This window comes from Zosterops lateralis (assembly GCF_965231275.1).
Source record: "Zosterops lateralis genome assembly, chromosome: 18".
Taxonomy (NCBI): Eukaryota; Metazoa; Chordata; class Aves; order Passeriformes; family Zosteropidae; genus Zosterops; species Zosterops lateralis.
Window position 1 is genome coordinate 9,901,348 of NC_139778.1, and position 23,204 is coordinate 9,924,551.

General features: G+C 51.8%; 1 protein-coding gene and 1 long non-coding RNA gene across 2 annotated transcripts in view; one reads left to right on the top strand and one right to left on the bottom strand.

Moving 5' to 3' along the window:
- Nucleotides 1-384: 384 nt before the first annotated feature.
- Nucleotides 385-3,685, bottom strand: LOC310916696. Its single transcript, XR_014591334.1, has 3 exons — nucleotides 3,439-3,685; nucleotides 1,189-1,378; nucleotides 385-448 (listed from the first exon to the last, which is right to left on the bottom strand). It is a non-coding gene; the product is annotated as an uncharacterized lncRNA (long non-coding RNA).
- Nucleotides 2,569-23,204, top strand: part of MAP2K6 (mitogen-activated protein kinase kinase 6) — a 49,079-nt gene continuing 28,443 nt past the window's right edge. Inside the window, exon 1 of the mRNA XM_083874421.1 lies at nucleotides 2,569-2,689. Coding sequence (XP_083730547.1) covers nucleotides 2,674-2,689 — 16 coding nt within the window. The 5' untranslated portion in view covers nucleotides 2,569-2,673. The remainder of the gene's footprint in view (nucleotides 2,690-23,204) is intronic.

The window sequence follows — 23,204 nt, forward strand, 5'->3', positions numbered from 1 at the left end:
AGGGACACAGGGTTTGCCTGGAGGCCACCAAGGGACAGGGCCAGAGCTCCAGGGAATGAGGGAGAATGAGGACTCCACCCTGTATGGGAAATAATGCCATGAAATGGTGTGAGAGAAGGGTTAGAGGGGGTACCAGAGGAAGTTTCTTCCCCCAGAGGATGGTTGGGCACAGGAGCAGGGAAATGGTCACACCTCAAACCTCCCAGAGCTCAGGAAATATTTGGATGCTCCCAGGGACACGGTGGCATCTTTGGCATGTCCTGTGGAGAGCCAGAAATTGGATTTATTGGATTCCATGACCATGGTGGGTCCTTCCACTCAGGATATTCCAGGATTCCATGGAAACAGCTGGGTTTGGATATGGCCCAGGGGCTGATTTTTCAACACTCACCTGAAATCTTCATGGAAACCCACAGGAGCATCCCTGGGCTGGCCCCTGCCTGCAGGTCTGACCAAAAGAAGTTGGTTAGAAAAGTTAAAAGCCAATTAAAAGCTGCAGCACTTCATGGGACAGGGTCAGTGGGTCCCACCACAGTCCTGCTCCCAGTGCTGCCCTCTGTAATGTGTGAGTGAAGGGTTTGTCAGCATTTCCATGGCAAACCAAAGTTTTGGGGATTTATTCCTTGGCTGAAAGGATTTGCTGGAGCTGAGTGTTTGGCAGGAAGGACCACGGCCAGCAGCACACTTCCCTCAGTCCTGAATCCCTCTGAACAGCAGGAATTCCACACAGAGCCCTAATTGAGGGTTGCAGCTCCTCCAGACTTTGGCCCTTGCAGCTAAAAATGGCAAGGCCAGGTGAATGCAAGTTCAGTGCCTGGGGCTGCCTGGGAAAAGGAGGCACCAAAATCAGCTCTAATGCACATTTTCCAGCCCGAGGAATGAGTGGCAGCACTGATTTCACTCCCATCTCCTCCCTCCTTATGACCTTTTCACTGGGTTTTTTACCTTTGTCATCAACATTTTGTTGGGACATAAAATATCCTCAGCATTAATTTAACTGCAAATGGTTTTAAAGCACACATTTCTCAGCACTCTATTATTTTCATTACATTTTATTCATTTTCTACCTGTGTTCCTATAAGGAAATATATAAATAATGGTAAACAGTGCTTTGGGAAGGTCTAATTTTACCTTTCCTTGGGTTTTTTCCAAGAAAGGGGGTTCCTGTGTGGCAAAGTGGGTACCCACCTACCACTCCCCTGAGTCTCCTGTGTGGGCAGTGTTCCCATCTCAGGGAAGTGTCACTAGATCAGAGGAGTGTCCTCAACTCAGAGAAGTGTCACCAGATCAGGTCTACTGGCCCTTCCCACGGGAAATCTCCATGACCACCTCAGAACACGCAGTTTGACTTGGGATTAAGTCATTCCATCTGATCTGCCTGCAAGGGGGAAAGTTAAAAAAATGTGGATTCAGAGTTTGCTGATGGCAGGGGATGCAGGCAGGGGCACAGGGATGCAGGGATGGATGCAGGGATGGCTGCAAGGAGGGATGCAGGCAGGGATGCAGGGATGGATGCAGGGATGGATGCAGGCAGGGATGCAGGGATGGATGCAGGGATGGATGCAGGGATGGCTGCAAGGAGGGATGCAGGCAGGGATGCAGGGATGGATGCAGGCAGGGATGCAGGCAGGGATGCAGGGATGGATGCAGGCAGGGATGCAGGCAGGGATGCAGGGATGGATGCAGGGATGGATGCAGGCAGGGATGCAGGGATGGATGCAGGCAGGGATGCAGGGATGGATGCAGGGATGGATGCAGGCAGGGATGCAGGGATGGATGCAGGCAGGGATGCAGGCAGGGATGCAGGGATGGATGCAGGAATGCAGGAAGGGGCACAGAGAAGTGATTGTTTGAAGCAATTTGAAACTGAAGTGATTTGAAGCAATCTGAAGTGATCTGAAGCAATTTGAAGCAACTTGAAGAACATTTAAGCAACTTGAAGCAGTTTGAAGCAATCTGAAGTGATCTGAAACGGTTCGAAGCGTTTTGAAGCGATTTGAAGCATTCTGAAGCGACTTTAAGCTGTCTGAGGCGATATGAAGCGATGTGAAGCGGTTTAAAGGGATTCGAGGCGGTTTGAAGCGTTTTGAAGCGGCTCGAAGCGGTTTGAACCGTTTCGAGAGGAGCGAACCCCGCCGCGCTCGCCGCGCCGCCTGCCGGCGCCTGGCCCGGGGTGTATGTGTGTGTATCTGTGTGTGCAGGCCGCGGGACTACATCTCCCATGAGGCATTGCGGCGGCGCCGCGCGCGCGCAGTGCGGCCCCCCCGCCTCTCGCCCCCCCGCCCCGTGCGCGCCGCAGGCCGGGGCGGCTGCCCCGGCCCATCATGTAGGTGCAGCCGCGCCGGCCCCGCGCCAGCCGCGCAGGGACCCCCCCCCCTTTCCCTTCCCGGCCCGGCCTGGCACGGCTCAGCCTGGCCCGGCTCGGCTCGGCTCGGCTCGGCCCGGCGCGGCCCCGAGCCCCCCGCGCCGCCGCCTCGAGGCGGGAGCGCGCGCGCGGCGGCGTTCCTGTGTGTGTGTGTGGGGGGGGGGGGGGGGGAGCGCGCGCCTCGCATCTTTTGTGTGCCGGGCGGGCTCGGCCCTGGCGGAGCCGCGCGGGGGGAGAGGACGGACGGACGCGCTCTTTGTGCGCGCTCCCTGCACGCCCGCCCCCTCCCCAGAGCCCGGCGCGGGACGATGTCTCAGCCCCGAGGTGAGATGGCGTGCACGCGCGCGTGTGTGGGGGTGCGCGCGTGCATTTCCGCGCGTGCATTTCCGCGCGTGCAGCCGCGCAATGCACGCGCGAAACGCGAGCGCGCGCGCGTGCAAACGGGGGGCTGCGGGCGCGCGCGTTTCGCTCGTGCAACTCGGGGCGGGGGGGGGCGCGCGTTTCGCTCGTGCAACTCGCTCGTGCAACCGTGCACGCGCGTGTGCAGCCGGAGGGGGGGCGGGGGTGCAGCCGCGCGCGTGCACGTGCACGCACGGCTGCGGGTGCACGCGCGTTTTGTACGCCCGCGCTTTGCCCCGGTGGGGGGGGGGGTGGGGGGGGTCGCCGCTTCCCCGGTGCAACTCCCGGTGCAATTCCCCGGTGCAATCCCTGGTGCAATTCCCCCGTGCAATTCCCCCGTGCAATTCCCCCGTGCAATTCCCCGTGCAATTCCCCGGTGCAATTCCCCGGTGCAATTCCCGGTGCAATTCCCGGTGCAGCATTTCCCGGTGCAGCAATTCCCGGTGCATTTCCTGCTGCAGCCGGGAGCCTCTCCCGGGCCGAGCGAGCCCCCCTGGCCCGCCTCTGGCACGGCAGGGAAGGAGGGAACCAGGCCGGGTGTTGGAGGAGCAGCTGCAGCCGGGGCTCGGCCGCGGGGGGGTTAAAGCAAAAAAAAAAAAAAAACTTTTTAAACAAGTCCGCGAGGGAGATGAAAGGTGAAACTGGAGTGGAGTTACCGGGAATTAAATATATACCTATGTTTCCATGGGAAAGTATTGTTCTCGTGCCAGCGCTGAGATCATTTTCCACCCGTTTCTCTCTCCCCCCCCTCCCCTTTAATATTTGGTAACTTTTTGGTCGGTGGGGTTTGTCACACCAGCAACGCTCCGAGCGTGCAAAAAGGCAGGAATGGAGCGTTTGGGAAGTGCAGGAAGGCAGGAATTGGGTGTTTGGGAGCTGCAGAAAGGCAGGAATGGAGCATTTTGGAGCTGCAGGAATTATGCATTTTGGAGCTGCAGGAACGGAGTGTTTAGGAGCTGCAGAAGGGCAAAAGTTGAGAATTTAGGAGTTGCAAAAGGACAGGAATTGGGCATTTTTGGAGCTGCAGGAATGGAGCGTTTTGGAGCTGCAAAAGTTGAGAATTTCAGAGTTGCAAAAGGACAGGAATTGGGCATTTTGTAGCTTCAGGAATTGTGCATTTGGAGCTGCAGGAATTGAGCATTTTGGAGCTGCAGGAATTGAGCATTTTGGAGCTGCAGGAATTGTGCATTTGGAGCTGCAGGAATTGTGCATTTTGGAGCTGCAGAAAGGCAGGAATAGAGCATTCAAGAGCTGCAGGACTGGAGCATTTAGGAGCTGCAGAAGTTGAGAATTCAGTTGCAAAAAGGCAGAAAAGGAGCATTTAGGAGCTGCAGAAAGGCAGGAATTGGGCATTGTGCAGCTGCAGGAATGGAGCGTTCTGGAGCTGCAGAAGTTTGAGAACTCAGGAGCTGCAAAAGGGCAAAAACTGAGCGTTGAGGAGCTGTGAAAGGGCAGGAGCCGAGCACCGAGGAGCGGCGGGAGGGGGTTTGGGAAGAGGGGACAAGCAGTGATTTATTTCTGCCAGCGTGGTGCTGGTGGTGGCAAAGATCACAACTCCCTCTTCGCTTTTTAACTCTCTGCTTATTCCGGAGCGGCTCTGCCTTGTGCCCTTGCGAAGGGCGGGCAGGGGTGGGAGGAGGTGGAGAATTTAATATTGCAAAAAAATGCTGCGGGAATGCAACAGCCCCTGCAAAGAGCAGGCGGGGAGAGCTTTTTAAGGAGGAGCCGCCGCGGCCATTCATTGTGAAAATAGATGCCCCCATATGTCAGGCAGTGGCCTCGCAGATGCAGCTCTGGGAGCTTTTTTGAAGTTGCACTGGTGGGATGTTGCAGCTTGGCTTTGCCTGCATCCTGCACATATTTGGGGTTGGAGGAGCAGGAGCAGGTCCCAAACTTGGATTTGGAGCTGCCCTGTTGTTGTGTTTATTTGTTTATGTGTCTCAACTAAGCTTTCCACAATAATCCTCTGCGAAGGGAGGAACGTCGGGAAGGAGGTTGGTTGTCTGCACAGCTCTTACCACACACAGTTTTTTTGGGTTTTTTTTCCCCTTTGTAAAAGAAAAAAAAAAAATGTAAAGTTGTTGTATAATTTATTCCTAATTTGGGTTTGCTGCAGTCATCTTTTCCAGCCGGGCAGGGGAATTGTAAAAGTTTCCGATGGGAAGAGCCAAGGGAGTTTGATAATGCAGGATTGGACCCGGTGATGCCCAGAGCACTCTGCCACAGGAGGGTCACTGTCACACCCTTGGGGACCCCAAAAAACCCTGGGGGTGACAAAGGCTGAGCGTGCAGAGGCGGTGACAGGCCACCTGTGCTGGTGGCCCTGCGGGGGTGCCCAGTGTCCCCCACAGTCCCCAGCACGGCCCTTGTGCCTCCTCCCCAGTACCAGGAAAAAGGGAAGATGGATGGAAGTAGCCAACCCACAAAACATGATCTCAATGAATGGCATCATTCTTGACTCCCTTTGCTCTCTCTCTCTGCAGCCCCAGTGCCTGCATTCCTGGCACAGATGACTTTCCCCAGTTCAGCTGTTGAGGGCTGAGCTCTCACTGGGGAAGGGGTTTCAGCTCCAGAGGTGTCGTTGTATTCCATTTGGGATAATCTGCATTTCGGGATCAGCTTTCATGTGTTGCACAGGAGGTTCCTCAGCAGCTCTGGAAAACACAGCCCAGAGCCCCAGCCAGCTGCTGAGCCCTCTGCCTTGCTTTGAATCCTTTCCAGAGTTGTTCTGAGAATTTGCCAGAGATTAATTTTTTTTTGATGCAGCGTGTCAGGGGGACGTGTGAGCAGCAGAGTTGTTCTTATTCCCTGCAAGGAAATCCCACCTGCTTCAGGGGGACCCTACCTGTGCTGGGCAAAAAAAATGAGAGGGGATCTGCTTCCTGCACAATCTGTAAAGGTTCAAACTCTCCCTGGAATTCAGAAACAGCACTTTTATTCTGGTCCTTTCTGTAGCAGGAATGAGCAGATGCCTCCAGCATTGTGCTTGTGTTACCTGTCCCCCGATGGGCTCCCTGAGGGTCCATCCAAATACAAAATTCACCCTGTGCTTGTTCCCACCTTCATTCCCTCTTTTAAGCTGCAGGCTGGTGGTTTTTTGTTGTTGGATGTAGCAAGCCATAGCAAATCAGTTTTTCCTGCAGCACAGCAGGTTCCTGCAGCCTGTCCCTCACCTTCAGAGATGAGGCTGCTCTGGCCAGCAGGGCCTTGATGCTGATGGGAGCTCAGGAGTTGAATCCTTGCCCAAATCCAGCCCGTTTGGCTGTCATGACTAATAGGATATTATTTTGGAAGAGGAGGGGGGGGGAAAAAAACGGAAGTCCATATTAATTTCAAGTCAAGCACAGTCTGAGGCTGTAAATCCAGACTCTGGTGACAGCAGATACATCCAAGAGTCTCCCAAATTCCTTGTAATGGGGGGAATTATTCTCTGGCAAAACCCACGTGGGAGAAAACACCTGCAAATATGCAAATTGTCCCATTGAAATAAGAAAAGGGAAGGGGGAGCAGCACCCATGAGAGCTCTGATTCATAAATACATCGAGATGATATTTGAGCCAAGTGTTGCTGCCTGTTGCTCTCACACCTAAACCTCAGAGTGTGCAGTTTCAAACACAATTTCCAGCTCCAGCTGCAAAGGGAAGCTGAGATTATGAGCAGCACATCCCACGTGATGCTGCCTGAGTGTGCACCCCGTGGACTTTGACCAAAGGCCCTGCACCTACTCCAAATACCACGATTTTATGTGAAACACTCTTGTTTTTCCCCAGCCACAAGTCCCAGTGGAGCAGCTGTAAAATGTTTAGTTGTTGTTGGGGTTTTTGTTGGTTTTTTTGGGTTTTTTTGCAGCCCTAGGTAGGTGGCAGGTTGTTGCTGGTGTAAGATTAACCTGCCAGCAGCTCCTGTGGGTTGTGCAATGTGCATTTTGCCTCCTCAGCACCACCTCAGCCTCTCCCCACTCACACACTCCCATGACACAGGCACTTGGCAAAGGGCACAGCCCTGCCACGGTCAGCCAGGTGCAAGCCCAGCAAAGCCTGGACTAGCAGCAAATTTCAGCTCCTGTTGTTGATTTATTTCTAATTAATTTATTTTTTTTAAGGGTGTCCTGTTGGATTAGTTTTGGTGCAGAGCTGGAGGTGCCTGTGTGCCTGCTTTGGCTCAAGAGGGGCCAAATGTTGCTAAAGAGGTGTAAAACCTCCTGCAGTGCCAGGCTGGAGGAATCACCCAGCTTGGGAAGAGGAAAATGTGGTTGGGGCAGAAAGTGGCTGGAGATGAAGCAAAGCTGTGCCCAGGTGAGGCAGAGGAGCTGAGACACCTGGCTGAGCCCCTGCACTGCCCTCAGGAGGTGTTTGCCCTGTCCCAACACATCAGCACATCCCAACTGGGACCACTGGGCAGGGCAGCAGCTCCCCAGTGCTACCCAGGCTCTTGGTAGGGACAGGACATAAATATTTTAAAAGCTCCAACTAGAAGCAATTCTAGCAATAAAAAGTGCTCAGTTGCAGGAAGAGCAGAGAGCTGAGTGCTCCTGCCAGGCTCCTCAGTGCCACCCTGAGCCTGGCTCCTGTTTTTGTTGTTTTAAAAAAAACCTGGGAGGGTCCTTAGGGGTGAATTCCCTCCCCTGACACAGGCACAAGGTGAGGCAAATGGTGCTCCAGGAAAACCACAGGGGTATTTTGGAGGGATGGGACACTTCATATGGAGCCATGGAATGTGGTTACAGCAGATTTGAAGATTCTGCATCCTGTATTGAAAATACACAAGATAACTCAGTTGCCTTTTTCCCCCAAGCAGTGCCTGTGTTTGTTGTCACTTGGGCCTTTTCTCTTCCTGAAAAGAGCTGTGACAGCACCTCTAGAAGCCTCTCTGAGGAGGATTGGAAACCAACACACCTGAAAAAGGATCCCTTTTCTAAGCTGGAGAAGGAAGAATAGTGTGGGAGTTCTGTTAGCACAGGAGTGGGGATGCTTTTCCAGCCCTCTGCAAACACACTTGGAGGCCCAGAACTTCTTACCCTGGTCATTGTGATGGTTCGCAGCCCTGCCCCAAGGGATTCACCCCATGAACTTGCATTCCTGCTGCTGCTCCAGCTCCAGAGGCAGAGCTCTGTCCCTCACAGGGAGCACAGGGCAGGTCCAGCTGTGATGGCAGCAGGTGGCACAAGCCATTCTGAGTGAGAATTACTCACCAGGAATTCCCTTCCTGCAGTCGCTCTCCTTTTGGGGGGACCATTTTGGGGTGCATTTACCCCAGCAGCATCATGAGATGAAATGTTCAGTCAGCCTCCAGTGGCCAGAGGAATCGCACAGGAGCAATTTCTCTTTTCGTTCGAGACGTGGACGGAGCTATAATTAAAAAAATAAATAAATAAAAATCTGTTTCATTACCTGTGGAGTTCCTTGGGGCCTGTCTGGGGATAGTTTAAAGGATTAGCATTATCAGCTCGAGCAGTGTTAGCAGGGGAGCAGATCCACGAGGCTGGAGCTGTGCCACGTCAGATATTATGGGCTGTGGTGGCCAAGTGGTGAAGGCCATTCGGTGCAATTTCCATCTCTGCTCATTGCGCAAAAAAGTCGAGGCTTTTTTTAAATTCTTTTTTTTTTTTTTTTTTTTTGCTTTTGTCTTCCAAATCCACAATACTCTGCACTTGACAAGTGTGAATGGAAAGCTGACTCCTGCTCAGTGGCCTTGGCTCAGTAAAAAGCAGTTTGGAGAGGGGAAGTCTGAGGCTGTTCCTTGTAGGGCTTTCTCTTGCCTCAAAGCCAGAATCAAACCCAACCTTCAAATCTCTCCATGCTTTTAAACTGGGGGATTCCAAACACAGAGGGTTCGTCCTCTGTGATGAACCAGAAAAGTCTCTGGGGTGCCAAAGCATTTCTGAGTCATCTTTCCTTTGGATGTGGTGCAGAGAGATTCTGAGCATCCTCTGTGGGAGCTCCAAGAGGCCACTGGTGCATCCCAAAGCTGTGGGAAATCCCTCTGGATTTGCATCCCATCCTCAAGCAGGAGCCTGGATTTTAGGGGCAGGGTCAGGGATGACATCAGGGAATGTTCAGGGGTTGGAGCTCCTCTGGGTACATCCCCCAGTTGCTGCTGGAGCAGTGGCTGTGCCTTGTTGGGCTGCAAAATCCGAATCCTGTGAAGCCCAATGCAAACAACCTCTGCAGCTGGGGTAGAGTTTCACATTTGTAAGAGAAAAAGCTTTTTTTTTTCCCCTACTCGAGCAGGAAAACTTCACAAGAGCTGAGCTGATCCAGTTTCTTGCTGGTGCTGTTTTGTTAGCCTACTTAGCCTTGCAATTTTATAATCAAGGCTGGGTTTGCTTAGCCTGCACCCAGGCACATCAAAAATCGTGAGAAGAGCTGAAGCCTGAGCAGCAGACACTTTCACTGCATTCAGATGAAAACAGTGGGGGGGAAAAAAAAAGAAAAAAAGAAAGAAAAAACCCCAGCAGAAGTTGCAGATGAGATGCCAAAGATAAGGCAGCAATAGAAAATCAGTGCAGGAGTCAACACTTCACTGTGTCTGCAAGAAGAGGCCTTTAATGAAGGCTGAGTCAGCACGGACTCGGGAGCTGCTTTTGAAGGAGAATCTTTTTTTTTTCCTCAACAACAAAAAAAATATGTAATTGCACTCAATGAAAAATGCTTATCAGTGCCAAATGGCCTCAGAGCATCGTGTGGCTGCTCTGTGCAAGTCCCAGGCCGTGTTTTTGTGCCTGTGTTCATCCTGCAGTGGAGCCTGATCCCGACTTCCTCACTCCTGGGTTTTCACCAGGGCTCATTTCACACTCAAGCAACAAGTTATAAAAATTACAGCTTGGTTCCATGGTAGCATTCCTCTTATAAATGTTTATTGCTTCTCCAGTAGTTCAAGGTCAAACGAAGAAAATGACTCAAAAGTCCTTTGTTGTTCTGATGGCTCTAGAGTGATGGAAGGCTCAATCCAGCAAAGAGAACTGACACCAAAAGAGGAGGGAGAAAGAATATTTTGAAGGCAAACCCAGCATTGATTACTGATGTTTTAAAGTAGGTTTGGATTAAATATTAAGGAAAAAACTCAAAAGACTCAAGTCCTTTGTTGTTCTGATGGCTTTAAAGTGATGGAAGGTTCAATCCAGCAAAGACAAACCTTCCCAGAGAACTGGCACCAAAGGGGAAGGGAGAAAGAACATTTTGAAGACAAACCCAGCATTGATTACTGATGTTTTAAAGAAGTTTGGATTAGATATTAGGAAAAAACTATTTCCAGTGAGGGTGGTGAGGCACAGGGTGCCCAGAGAAGCTGTGGCTGCCCCATCCCTGGAGGTTGGACCAGGCTTGGAGCAGCTTGGGACAGTGGAAAGTGTCTTTGCCTGTGGAATGAGATGAGATTTAAGGTCTCTTCCAACCCAAACCATTCCATGACTGTGAGATTATTTCCCTGGATTTGCTCTCACATCTCTGGTGAGCAGCAGCCACAGTCAGGAGCCACTGCCTGGAGTCCCTGCACGTAGGAGGGGACACAATCCCTGCCACAACCCCTGCCAGAGCTCAGAAGGTCCTTTTGGCAGCAGCTCTGCCTGCAGGGTCTGTGCAGCCCCAGGCACCGCTCCTTCTCCATGCAGGGCACCTCTCCAGTGCCACACTTCCCAGCTTGGATTTCAGCACAGCCCTTTCTCTAGGGCTGCTTTAATTACCTGCAATCAGGGTCTGCAGTGCTGCAAAAGTGTGGAGGAATAAAACCCAGCCTGGCTTTGTGAGGGCTGGGATTGATTTCTTCTCTCAAGCAGCTGATGCTGTGACCTTTTGGAAAGGAGCTGTCAGCCTGTGGGGTTTGTGCACAGATATGGGTATTTATTGTAGTTCTATCCAAGGAGAGGAGCACCTGTAGGAGCTGAGAATAGCTAAAGGCAGAGACAGGGACTTTGCTGTCATCAAAATGCCAAAACCCCTTTGGGCTAAGCTACAGCTTAAGTAGATTTGTTTAAGCACTCGACAAAAACGCCTGGAGCAGGAGTCCAAGGCACAGCACGGGGCTCTGGCAGCCCTGGGGGTGCAGGGGGTCACCCCAAATCCACAGGGGGAGGTCAGGATCTGCCCAGCTGGGAGCCAGAGGTGCAGACACGGTCTGACCTGAGATTTCACCAACATTCCTGACCCTGATTTCCTTGCAGCTTTGGCAGGCGCAACAGGACAGGGAAGCTGCTGCACCTAAACCCTGAGCACCACTGAGGTTTGGGACGTGGAGATGCAGATAAATCCTGCAGTCAGTGCCCTGGTGCAGGTTTTGCTTCTCTGAAGGGAAAGATGCTGCTGGTTAATGCAGAAGTTCTTCCCAAGCGGACTTTGATACTTAACCGTGTTAATTAAATGCTTTCAAAAACCACAAGATTGACCTTCACTGCTTGCCCACAGATTTTTCTCTCATTTAACAAGCAGAGGGTTTGTCAGAGTAGCCTATTAAAGGAGAAGAAAGGCAATGCTCTAAATACTGTTGGGTTTTGACCTGTTCCAAAGTATTTTTCTGCTTTTTAGCTCCTAAGAGATGAAAGCCACAATCCCCTAAACGACCTGCCAGGAGAAACCAGGCTGAGTCAAGGAGTTCTTGGCTGAAATAAGGCAGAAAATCTGATAAAATGGTGAACATACCTAAAACTTAAGGTTTTTTAGGTATCTGTGCAACATGCCAAGACAACCATCATATCTACAGGTCCTTGTGCAGGCAGAGAGTTCTACTCTGGAATTGTCCTTTGGGAGACACTCTCTAGAAAAAAAAATCAAGGCAAAGAACACAGACTCTGACTTCCTTACCTCTCCCAAGGACAAGCAGCAATTTGCTCATTGCTAAGAAAACTTTGGAACATCTCCACAGAAAAAAACCCCTGGATCCCTGCCAAGCAATCAATTCTATAAATTAACCAAGAGAGCAGATCGTGCATTGCATGGAAGGACATCCCACATCCCAAAGCAGCCCCTGACAGCAGCATCAGGACTGGAGGGAGAGCCCAAAATAGCCCCTGGCAGCTGGGGAGGGGGACACAGGTGCTGCTTTTGGAGGTGATGAGAAACAAGTTGCTTTCTGGAGGGGAGAAATGAAACAATTCTTCACTGGAAGAGTGATTGGGCACTGGAATGGTCTGCCCGGGAGGTGGTGAGGTGGCTGTGGGTGTGTTTAACAGCCTGGACATGGTGCTCAGTGCCAGGGTTTACTTGGGTCATGGGTTGGACTTGATGATCTCAAAGGTCTTTTCCAGCCTGGATCATTCTGTGATTCTGTGAAATGGGACAAGGCTGCAGAGAGAAGGCAGAGGGAAGGACCCCAGGGTTTGCACCTCTGCAGGTCCCCGTGGGGTGACCACAAGGGAACGTGCCCTGGGAATGTCCCCTGGGAATGTCCCCGTGCTCAGAGCCACCCGAGCACCTCAGGCTTCCTCCCAGCATGACTTCACCTCCATTCATGTCACCAGGCAGTTTCCTTTAGAGCCAGCCATGCCATTTTTCCTTTTTTCTTTTTTTTTTTTTCTTTCTTTCCCCTCAAAAACATTTGGTACTTCCCCCACAAGAAACCAGGAGCTTTCTGGCTGATAAGGGGCTGGACCAGCTTCCTGCAGTAGGGGAGAATTCCTCCTCTGGCTCTTCCTGCCCTGAGCCAGAACAATGCCAGCACTTCCAGCGCTGCTTTACCTCGGATAATCTCATTTATGGTCCATCCTGTGTGAGCATCTCCTGCCGAGGGGGGCTGCTTTTCCAGCAGTTTGCTTTAAAAAGGGTTTTTTTAAAAAAAGCATTGCCACAGCAGCAATCCTGAGCTTCACAGGGCCCTGTTTGGAGCAGTAAAGGGCTGAAGAAATTTTTTTTTTTTTCCCTTAAAGGAGATCCTAAATAGGATTTTTTATTTTTTTTTCCTGTCTTCATCCTGAAAGTGCATGTGTTAAACTCAAAGCATCCAAATCGTGTTGCAGGACTCAGTGGGACTGAATGTACTCAGTTGGGGTTGAGCACACACATGTAAGGATTTATGAGGTTGGGATGTATTTTGTCCTGGTTGCTAAGTGGGGTGGACATTATGGATCCTGCCAAAGGGGGGCTGCTTTTCCAGCAGTTTGCTTTAAAAAGGGTTGTTTTTTAAAAGGTATTGCCACAGCAGCAATCCTGAGCTTCACTCAGGGCTGATGCAGAGCAGGGCCCTGTTTGGAACAGTAAGGGGCTGAAGAATTTTTTTCTTTTCCCTTAAAGGAGATCCTAAATAGGATTTTTAATTTTTTTTTCATATCTTCATCCTGAAAGTGCATGTGGTAAACGTGGAGCATCCAAGTCCTTTTGCAGGACTCAGTGGGACTGAATGTGCTCGGTTGGGGTTGAGCACACACATATAAGAATTTACGAGGTTGGGATGTATTTTGTCCTGGTTGCTGAGTGGGATGGACATTATGGATCTGTGTTGATGATTTATTTAATCCTGCTTCTCTTGGTTACTTTTTTCCCCCTGTTTCTGCTTTAAATTTTTTTCCCAGTTCTGGTTATCTGCTGGTGCACGTGGAAAGCAGAATCCTTTTTGGGAATGTGTGTGTATCAGTGAAGCTACAGCCTCAAACCTCACATGGGGAATTCTGTGGAGGCTTTGACAGAAAGGCTCAGAAAGGGAAGTTTGTATTTTCAGCTTCTGCTTTAGAAGGCTGGGTTGGAGAGATGTGACCTGATGGGCTTTGATCCATGTGGACATATGTAGAGAGAAAACAAAAATAATCTTCCCACTTGTGTCTCTTTATTGGGAGGACAAGTCTTGCTGTCACAAGTCTGTCACAGCACTGTGCTGCCATGGATTTTTTAAAGTGTGTTTTCCAAATTGAGATAAAATTGCGTGATAAAACCTTTTGTTCTTTATGTATGGCTTGTGTTCTTTATATGCCAGACAAGCAAATGTGTGCTGGAGGAGCCTGAGGAGAGATCTCAGCAATCTGCAGCTCCTTCCCAAGGTGCAGCTCCAATCTCTGTTCTCTGTGTCAGGGACAGGACCCAGGCAATGCTGGAGCTGTGTCAGGGGGGTTGGGATGGATTTTAGGGACAGGTTCTTCCCCCAGAGAGTGCTGGGCACTGCCCAGGCTCCCCAGGGAATAGGCACAGCCCCACCAGAGCTCCAGGGGTGTGTGGACACCTCTCCCAGGGGTGGGATTGTTGGGGGGTCTGTGCAGGGCCAGGAGCTGCACTGGATGATCCTGGTGGATTCTAAGGAGGTGTCTGGCAGGTCGTGCTCTCTGACCTCTGCCTTAAACGGGTTCGAACTTGAAAGAGCTTCCCTGGAAGCTGCATCCACCTTGCCCTGCACAGCCTGGAGCTCCTGGAGCCTCCCTCCTGTGCCAGGTGTTGGCAGCAGCCAGAGCTGTGGTGGTGGAGCAGCTCCAGCCCTTCTCTCCCTGTGCCCGTGGGCTCCTGGCAGTGCCATGAGCAGGAGGGCAGCTCCTGCCAGGAGCTCCTGTGCTGGGACAGTGCCCAAAGCTGCCCTGCTGGAGCCCTGGGTGTTGCCAGGGCTCACAGGGGATGCAGGTTTGGTTTTCCTGCAGTTCCCATGCCTTCCCCCGGGAATGGTGTTTCCTGGGTGTTTTTAAAGCAGGACCTGCAGGTTTGCTGGAGGCGTTGCCAGCAGAGGGAGCAGGAGTTGGTTCCTCCCCTCTGCACTGGTCAGAACTATAAAATCCCATCTTTAATAACTCAAATATAAAAACAAGCAAGGAAGCTCTTGCATCATTAAGGAATAGCAAGAGAGCTGTGTGATGGTGTGGCACAAAGGCAGGATAATCAAAGCCTTCGTGTTGAAACTTAATCACAATATTTGGCTGAACTTTTTGCCAAAATTCCCCATGACAAAATGCAGGGAAGCAGATCCTCTCCTTCCATGCCAGAGCTGCTGGTGTTGTGGTGTTCATCTCATGAAGGAAAACTCTGGGCAAAGTTCCCACGTAATTTCTGACCTGCACATGAATTAACACAGTCCTCCTGCTCATCAGGGCCTTCTGTGAGAAGGTGAAGATGCCCAATAAAGAAATGGCTTGTGGCACAATCCTCTCTTTCCATGGGTATTCCCATTTGGCTCTAAAAGTTATTGATATTTAATAACTCAAAGCATGACCAAATCAATGAGCAGTTTTTTCTCTGTGGAGCACAAATGGCCCATTTTATCCCAAGGTATCTTTACTCATGAGCAGAAGGTTATAACTCCCAAGTTTTACCTGCAGAGCATCAGCAGGAGATGTCTGCTGGCAGTGCACCTGGAATGTCCACATTTCCAATATGCTGAACAAACCCAATCTGTGCTTGGTAAAACAAGACTCGTGTGGCCCCCTGGTAACAGAAATAAAACTGTATTGCCTCACATTGCCCTGGCTGGGTTTTATTCACCCTGCTGTGAGGGTGATGGCACCAGGACAGGGATCATCCCACAGGGAAGGTGTTCAGTGAGCAAAAGCCTCTCTGGGGGGGAAAGGGGCTGCAGTAGGTGTGGGGAGCAGGAGCTGGAGGATAAATCTCTGTGCAGGCTCTTCTGGGGACAGTGACACCCCCGAGCTCTCCAGGCGGGTCCTTCCTGACACAATCACACCCTTGTCATATCCAAGCCCTGCTTTTCCCAGGTTTAAACCTCCTGTGATTCCTTTGGGCTGGACAAGCCTCAGCCATTGCCCACGGGGCAGCATGGGGAGGGTGGTGGTGACACACTAGTGTCCCAGGGTGGGCTGTCAGGGCTGTTTTTAGTCCCTTTTGGGGCTAAAAGCTGTAACCTGGTGCTGCAGCTAAACCAGAAGTCTGGCACTGCCTTTTTCCCACCCCTGATCCAGCCCAGCCTTAGTGGGAAGGTGAGCTGAGGCTGAGCCTCAATGTGAGCAGGGCACAGCAGCCTCCCAGCTGTGCCTGCAGCAGCATCAGCGAGCTGCTGGCAATGTCACCTTCCTTTTCCCAAAGCCATTTGCATTTCCCAGTGCTGGCAGCACAGCTGAGAGCTCCAGGAGGCTCTGAAGGGTGCTGGAATTGCAGCCAGGGCAGAGGCAGGAGCTGCTCTGTGTTTTCAGCTCTGCTGCAGGGCTCCCACTGTGCTGTTTCGAAACCCCTTTGTGAGATTCGCTGGGAGAGAATCCCCAGCTGCACCCAGGTTAAAAACCTGGCAAGCAATAGTGGGGCTGGAGAGAGGCCTTGAGCAAAAATGTGTCTGTGGGGTATCTAATTCGAGTGCATCTTGTCACCCTAAGAAAATTGGGGTTTGGGGCTCCACGTGGCAGTGGGGAAAGGAGTTGGACTTGATGACGTGGGTCCCTTCCAACTCGGGATGTTTATAATTGTATGGGGTGGGTACTTTAGTGTTTGGGAAGTACAGAAGTGTTTGTAGCTGGGCTGGGGGTTGTGGATTTAAAGCAAATCCTGCTCCCCTTGTGGCTGAGGCAGATGGAGCACCTGCTTTTGTGTTAAATATGGGACAATTGCTGCTGCCTGCTCAGGCTTGGTGTGGGAAGCTGGTCAGAGTCCCGTGGTGGTGCTCAGAGGTGAAATCTTGGTGGGTAAGGGGAAATAAAAAAAGCAAGTGGAGTGCTGGGTGCGATGCAGCATCCCCTCAGTTCACCCACTGGTCTGGGAGCTCCATCCCTTTATCCATGGGGAGCACCCCTGGGCATGGCAGGGTCCCTGGGGGGACTTTTTAGGTTGGTGCTGCTGCTGCCCTGAGGAGCAGAGCCCTCCCTGCCTGCTGTCAGAGGGGCAGAGCCAGGCACAAAGGCCTGGCAGGAATATTTGGGAAGCTCTGGGCCCCCCTGTGGTACTTTTGCACTGCTGGCAGGTGTGGGAGGTGTCTGTGCCCCTGCCCACCCCATCCTGTGCCCACCTCCTCCCCATCCCGCCTCCTGCTCTGCCAGGCCAGGTGCTCTCTGGCACAGGGAAAACAGACACCGAGGCGGCAGCAGCAGCAAAAGCAGCCTCGTCCTCCAAATCCTCCTGCACAAAAGCCCTTTTGTTCCCAGGGTGAATTCCAAGAGCCTTTCTCCACTTTTTGGTTGCAGCAAACTCCCACTGCAAGAAGACAGGCGAGGACTGAAGAGACAAAGTGGCAGCGAAATGAAAAGTCCCTCGTAAAAAAAAAAAAAACAAACCCAAATCCCAGCCAGGGCTGGAGGCTCTTTTCTAACAGCTTCCCTGGCCTGGAACTCCTGTGGATTTCCTGATTGGAGATAAGCAGCAAAGGAAACAGGCTCTGGGACGGGGAGGCAGTGAAGCCTTGGCAGAGGGAAAATGGGGATTTATGGTGTGATAGTGACTGGGGGAGTGCCTGCCCCATCCCCTCACTCCCAGAGCTCCAGAGCTGGGATTTCTCATCCTGTGGGGGGAAGAGGAGAAACCATGAGTAGCCTGTGTTGCTCTGTAGGATCTCCATCACCCTCACATCTTCCCCAGAGCAGCAGGAGGACGTGGCCATCCCGCTGCTGGAAGCCACAAGGGATGCAGCCAGCTCCAGTGACCACGAGGAGCAGAAAACCAAGTCCTTTAGGGCACCTCTTGGACCCCAGGAGGATTTCTTTGAACCTTGGCTGTGTGTTTCTTGCAGCTTCCCTGTGTGAGTGATTTGTAGGATTTGGGGGCATTTGGGATGGTGTGACAGGAGAACTGGAAGGGAGGCTTGGGCCACATGTGAAGTCAAGTTGTTGGGTGGAAAAATAGCTAAAGAAAGGAAGATGAGAAGAAAGAAGAGGCTTTGGTCCTGATGAGATGCCTGTCAGGCTGTTGGAGATGGGAGAGTGTGTGGACAGAGCATGAAATTCTGCATTTTCTGCATGGAATTCTGCACTTTGTGGGCTGCATCCTTTGGCAGCTGCTGAAGTGCTGGCCCATGGAAGTCCCTTGCTTTGGTGGATGTGACTCAGAGCCCACAGCAGCAGAGGTGTTGTTGCCTGGATTCCTCCCTGCACACAGCAGGCAGAGGGGACACACAGACAAGGCTTGTGCAGCTCTGGGAGTTGGTGGGATTCTTGTGGGTCCTTTCCAGCAGGGATGTTTGTGATTCTCCACATCACCCACGGCCATGGATGGGGTAATTAGGGCTGAAATTTGTGTGTGCACATCCCAGTGTTCCATCTCTTCCACCACCACCTCCTCCCCTCTTATCCCATGGGTCCAAGGCACTGCCTGTCCCTCACAGAGGTGAATCAGGAGAGAACTGAAGCAGAGGATCTGCTTCCCTGCATTTTGTCACAGGGAATTTTGGCAAAAAGTTCAGCCAAATCTAAGTTTCAACATGATGAAAGCTTTGATCATCCTGCCTTTGTGCCACACCATCACACAGCTCTCTTGCTATTCTTCAATGATGCAAGAGCTTCCTTGCTTATTTTTATATCTCAGTTATTAAAGATGGTATTTCGTAGTGAAGAGGGGAAGAACCAGCTGCACCCAGCTGGGAGGGTGTTTGGGATGCCAAGGGCTGGTGTTGGGGTGGGCTCAGGTGGATGGAATTCCCTGGGACAGGGTGCTGTTCCTGCAGGGTGATGCTGCTGCTGTCTGCACAGAAGTGCTGCTGTTTGGGAGGAGCTGAGCCCTTTCCCCCAGGCCATCAGAGTCAGCTGGATGCACACACACAGATGGGTTCAGCCAGAGTGTTGTAACAGGGTTTTTAATATCCTGCTCTCCCGTGGCCTGTGCCGAGAGCTGGAGGCAGCACTCCCATCTCCCAACTGCCATCAGCACCTCAGGGATGAAGGATTTGGGGCTGTTTTGCATTGCAGCTGCTGTCTGGAGGGAGACTGGCTGATCCCCAGGCTGCCTGGCAGGGCAGGGTGTCAGGGGACAGCCTGGCCTTGTCACATCTGTCGGTGCCAGCAGTGCTGGCAGCAGCTCAGCAGGAACAGGACTTGTGCCCCACTCTGTTCCCTTAAAGTGATGCCACGTCTGGGCTGGGAAGGGACATTAACTAGGAAGGGACAGTTGTTTGTTGTCACCTCCCCATCAGCATCAGGAGGGAGCATGTGGCTGCTCTTTGCTGATCTCTGGGTGTGATGGGATGGGGCCCTCAGTGCCCATTTCCTCCCATGCTGGTTTTGCTGCAAGCCAGTGCTGGAATGGGGTGGAGCAAAGTCACTGGGGCAGAGCCCAGTTGGGAAGTGAAATCCACAGTGCTGGAATGTCCAAGCCAGTGTGGGAGCCCATGAAAGAGCTCAGTGAGGTGTCAGAGATGTCCATCAGAGGATCCTAAACAGCCATACCTGGAGGATCTTCTCCATCAGACATCCAGCCTTCACCTCCAGGCTGGCCCTGGGTGCTGGTGTCACACAAAACCTGCTGGATGGTTGCTGCAGCCTGTGATTATCCCAATGCTCCTTGCAGGAGCTGCAGGGGAGGCTCAGATCTGTTTGGTGGGGGGTTCCAGGGGGTACAGAATTGCCCCACAGCTGTATCAGCCCCCTGTGCCCTCCCCAGGGTCCCTGCAGCCCCCCTTCAGGGCATGGCTTAGCACAGGATCTCACATCTGATCTCTATCAAAGTGTCTCTTCCTCTTTGCACTCAGAAGGTCTGAACTCCTCTGAGTTTTAGATATCCACTCTTATCAGAGTGACAGGCTCTGGTAACCAAAATGTGCAGATAAACAAGAAGAAATTGGATCCCTCTGGCTTCAGTATTGACAAGAGTGACCCAGCAGCCTGCAGCCCTTTTGCAGGGTGTGTTAAGAGGAAAATGGGCAGAGTAAGAGAGATTAGCCCGAATCAGGAAATTACCTTCAAAATTGAATTACTGAAGTACAGAGCTTACTGAAAGGAGGGCAAATAGGTCCCTGATATTTGCAGACTTTGGTGACATTTCTGTCCCCGTCCGCGCCGCAGGATCCGCAGATTAACTCTGCTGGAGTCCGTGTTGCAGAGCTCTCTGCTCTGCCTCCTTCCAGCGTTTTCTCCTGGCGCTGTTCACAGCTTCTCCTGCTGGAGGCCGGTCTGAGGCAGGCACCAAGCCCTGACCTTGTGATTTTACCTCGCAGCAAAGCCGGAGATCTTTGTCTGGGCCGTGTTTGTGCCTCAGCAGGGCTGACCTGCGTCAGCCGCCGGCGGCCCCGCAGCAGAGCCGGGCCCTGGGACGCAAATAACCCCGGCATTGCTCAAGCCTGCCTGCAGTTCACTGGGTGCACCTCGCCCGCTCCCTGCACAGCCCTGCTATTTTGGTTTGGAGCCTCTCCTGCCCTGGGTTTATTACAGGTTAAAGGGTTGAGTCAGAGGAGCGAGTTCAGCCCTGCGACGGAGAAACCCCCGGGGCAGCCGCTGGCACGGCTGGGTGCTGGGGCATGGCTGGGTGCTGGGGCATGGCTGGGTGCTGGGGCATGGCTGAGTGCTGGGGCATGGCTGGGTGCTGGGGCATGGCTGGGTGCTGGGGCACAGCTGGATACTGGTTCACAGACAGGTGCTGGGGCACATCTGGATGCTGGAGCATAATTGGATGCTGGGGGCACATCTGCATGCTGGGGCATGTCTGAGTGGTGGGACACATCTGGATGCTGGGGCGTGTCTGAGTGATGGGGCACAGCTGGGTGTTGAAGCACATCTGGGTAGTGAGACACAGCTGGGTGTCGGGACATGGCTGGGTGCTGGAGCACAGCTGGATTCAGGGGCACATGTGGATGCTGGTGCACAGACAGGTGCTGGGACACATCTGTTCACATCTGGACACATCTAGTGCAAAGGCAGGTGCTGGGCATGGCCACCCTCTGGACAGGATGTTGACTTGCATCCCCACCATTCCCATGTAGGTGCTGATGGTGTCAGTAGGGATTTGGGGATCAGCTGGTGCCTACTCACTGGGACAGCTGTGCCCAGGCCATGCCAGGTTGTGCTCTTCTCTTCAGGAGCCTTGGGAATTAAACTGGGATTTTAATTCCCAATTTAATAATTTAACAAACGCAGCATCGTCTGCCCCTGTGGTGTGCCAGCGTTTCATGGTTTCCTGCTGTGCCCTCATTCTGGGACACGCTGGAAAAACTCACCACAGCCATAAAAATGCTCTTGCCTTTCCTGCTGCCTGGCCCAAAATACGACTCCTGGGGGACAGAAAGGAAAATAAATAATGCTTTAATTCAGACAGAAAGGTGTGAGTGGCTGTGTGGACACCGTGAGGCCGTGGTGTGCTCAGAGCTGGATGTGCCAGCTGTGCCAGCAGCTCCCTGGCATCCAGATCAGAGGAGGCAAGCCTGGAGCTGGGAGGCACCTCAGCCCCAGCAGGCTCAGCTCCATTCCCCAGGCAGCCCAGAAATGTTGTTAAGGAAACACATTTCCAGTTTGCCGTTTCCAAGGAGTTGTTGCAAACAGCCCCGAGGGAAGAGACAGATAAAGGACGTGTGGGAAATGTCCCTGTCCTGCACAGAGGACACACCACCATCATCCCTGGGGCATCTCCATTGGCTTCCAGCAGATCCAGCTGCTCCTGGCACTGATGGAAGAGCAGCCAGTGGCACTTGGCCACTTACTGGCAGGGCTAAGGAGAGAGCAGCTCCCTCAGGTTTCAAGGTTTCAGATCCACCTCATCCCATCCCTTGACCTTTGGTTGAAACTTCTACAGCTTTTAAACATCTCTTGCATGTTAAATTATTTTTGTGGCTATATGAAGGGTCAGAAATGAGATTTTCAGACCCACTTTTGCACATTATCAGGGCTTACATGAACACCTGGGTTTTGATTTTCTCCAGAAATTAGGGCTTGGCTAAAAAACTCTGTGTTTACAAACTGGATGGGGGGCACAGCTCAGCCACTCACCCACCCTGTCCCTGGCACAGAGGGGATTTAGGCACCTTTACCAAAACCTTACCAAGGCACACAGCCCAACCACGGAGGCAGAAATGGTGAGAGAACTTCCCTCGTGCCTCCCCACCACGGTCACCAAACCACTGTCACCTGCAATCCCATCCCACAGGCATTCAAATCCCAAATCCATAGGCTGGTTCCACACTTAGACCAAATTTCAGAGGGTTTTTCACCCATTTGCAGCCCGTGGGAGGGAGGTGGTGGTGCAGGGATCACTGTGGTCGTGGCTGTGGGGGGGACACCAGGGTTTTGTACTACAAACCCCCCCAGAAGTGGCTGCTCGAGGGATGTCCCCCCATTTGTGTTCTCTCCAAGGGTTTGATTTCCATTTCAGCTGGAGTGGAGCCAGGAGGAGTCTGAACACAGCACTCATTGAGGATACACTTTGTTATCTCTGTGTATTTATATTTTTCAGCTGGGCAGGGAGCCCCAGGCTGTGCTCCTGGCTGTTGTTTAGTCTGGAGTGGGCAGGATTTGACTGTGAGGACACCAGGAATGCTCCTGCTCCTCTCCCACAGGGCTGGAGTGTCCCCACGTGTGGGATTCCTTAGGAGGGGGATTTTAAAAACCTTTAAACCTGGGCAGGATTAAAGGCTTTAAACCCTGAGCACTGGGCAGTGGTGATGAGCTGGTGCTGGGGCAGGTGGCAGGACTGGAGGAGATGGATTTGTGTAAAAACCATAAGAATTTGCAAGTATAAATAATGAACCTGTGAGATGATTTGTAATGTTTGTTAAAAATATTTTTTTTCACTTCTTTGGTCATTTTTGGTCATTTTCTCAAAGTATTTTTCAATACAAGGTTGCTACACCTGCAGCAGCAGTTGCTCGAGGTGACCCTGCACTGCCCTGGGTGTTGTCAGCAGCTTTGAGATCTCTCAGTGTTTGTGTCCAGGAAGGTTAATGAGTGAATTTCTCAGAGATTTGGGAATTCCCAGGTGTCCTGCAAGGTTTAAAGTTCTCTTTCGAGCCCCTCAACCCCACCATTGTTGCTGAAGTGTGGGCTGGGGCTGAGCTGTGGATAAAAGATGCCCTTTGCCCTTGCACACACCGAGGTTTTGCATGAAGAACTCTCTCCAGGGTGCCTGGGACACAAAAGAAATAATCTCATTTCCTTGGTTTTGCCAGAACTGTCTGAGTTGGGAGTTTTGCACTTAAGGGTCCTGCCCCTCTGCAAAGTGACACTTCAGGATCAGACCAGACATTGGTTGTGGAGCCTTGGGAACCTCCAAAATTCACTTCTCTTCCATGGAAACCCACCAAACATTCCCAGTTTGTCCTCATTTTAGGGGTGGGGGTTTGCTCACACAGAGAGTACAGCTGAGAGGGGAAAACCAGATCATTTAGCTTTCAAAACCTTCCAAGAAATCAAACAAAAAGATCCTTGGGAGAGACAGGAATCATAAATGAGCCACTTTCATCTCCTAAAAAAATGGGAGAAAGAGGCATTTCCCTCCTGTGAAATTTTACCAGCAAGTTACATGCCTGAGAGTGTTGTTTGAAAGGAAATGTTGCTACATGGCCATTGAACACATTTTTAATAATAAATTGTGGTGAAGACAGAACTAGTTAATATCCTTTGAAGGAAATAGGAGCTTTTTGTGGCAAGGAACTATTTATTTTGGATTATACCATAAAAAGTTTTCGACTG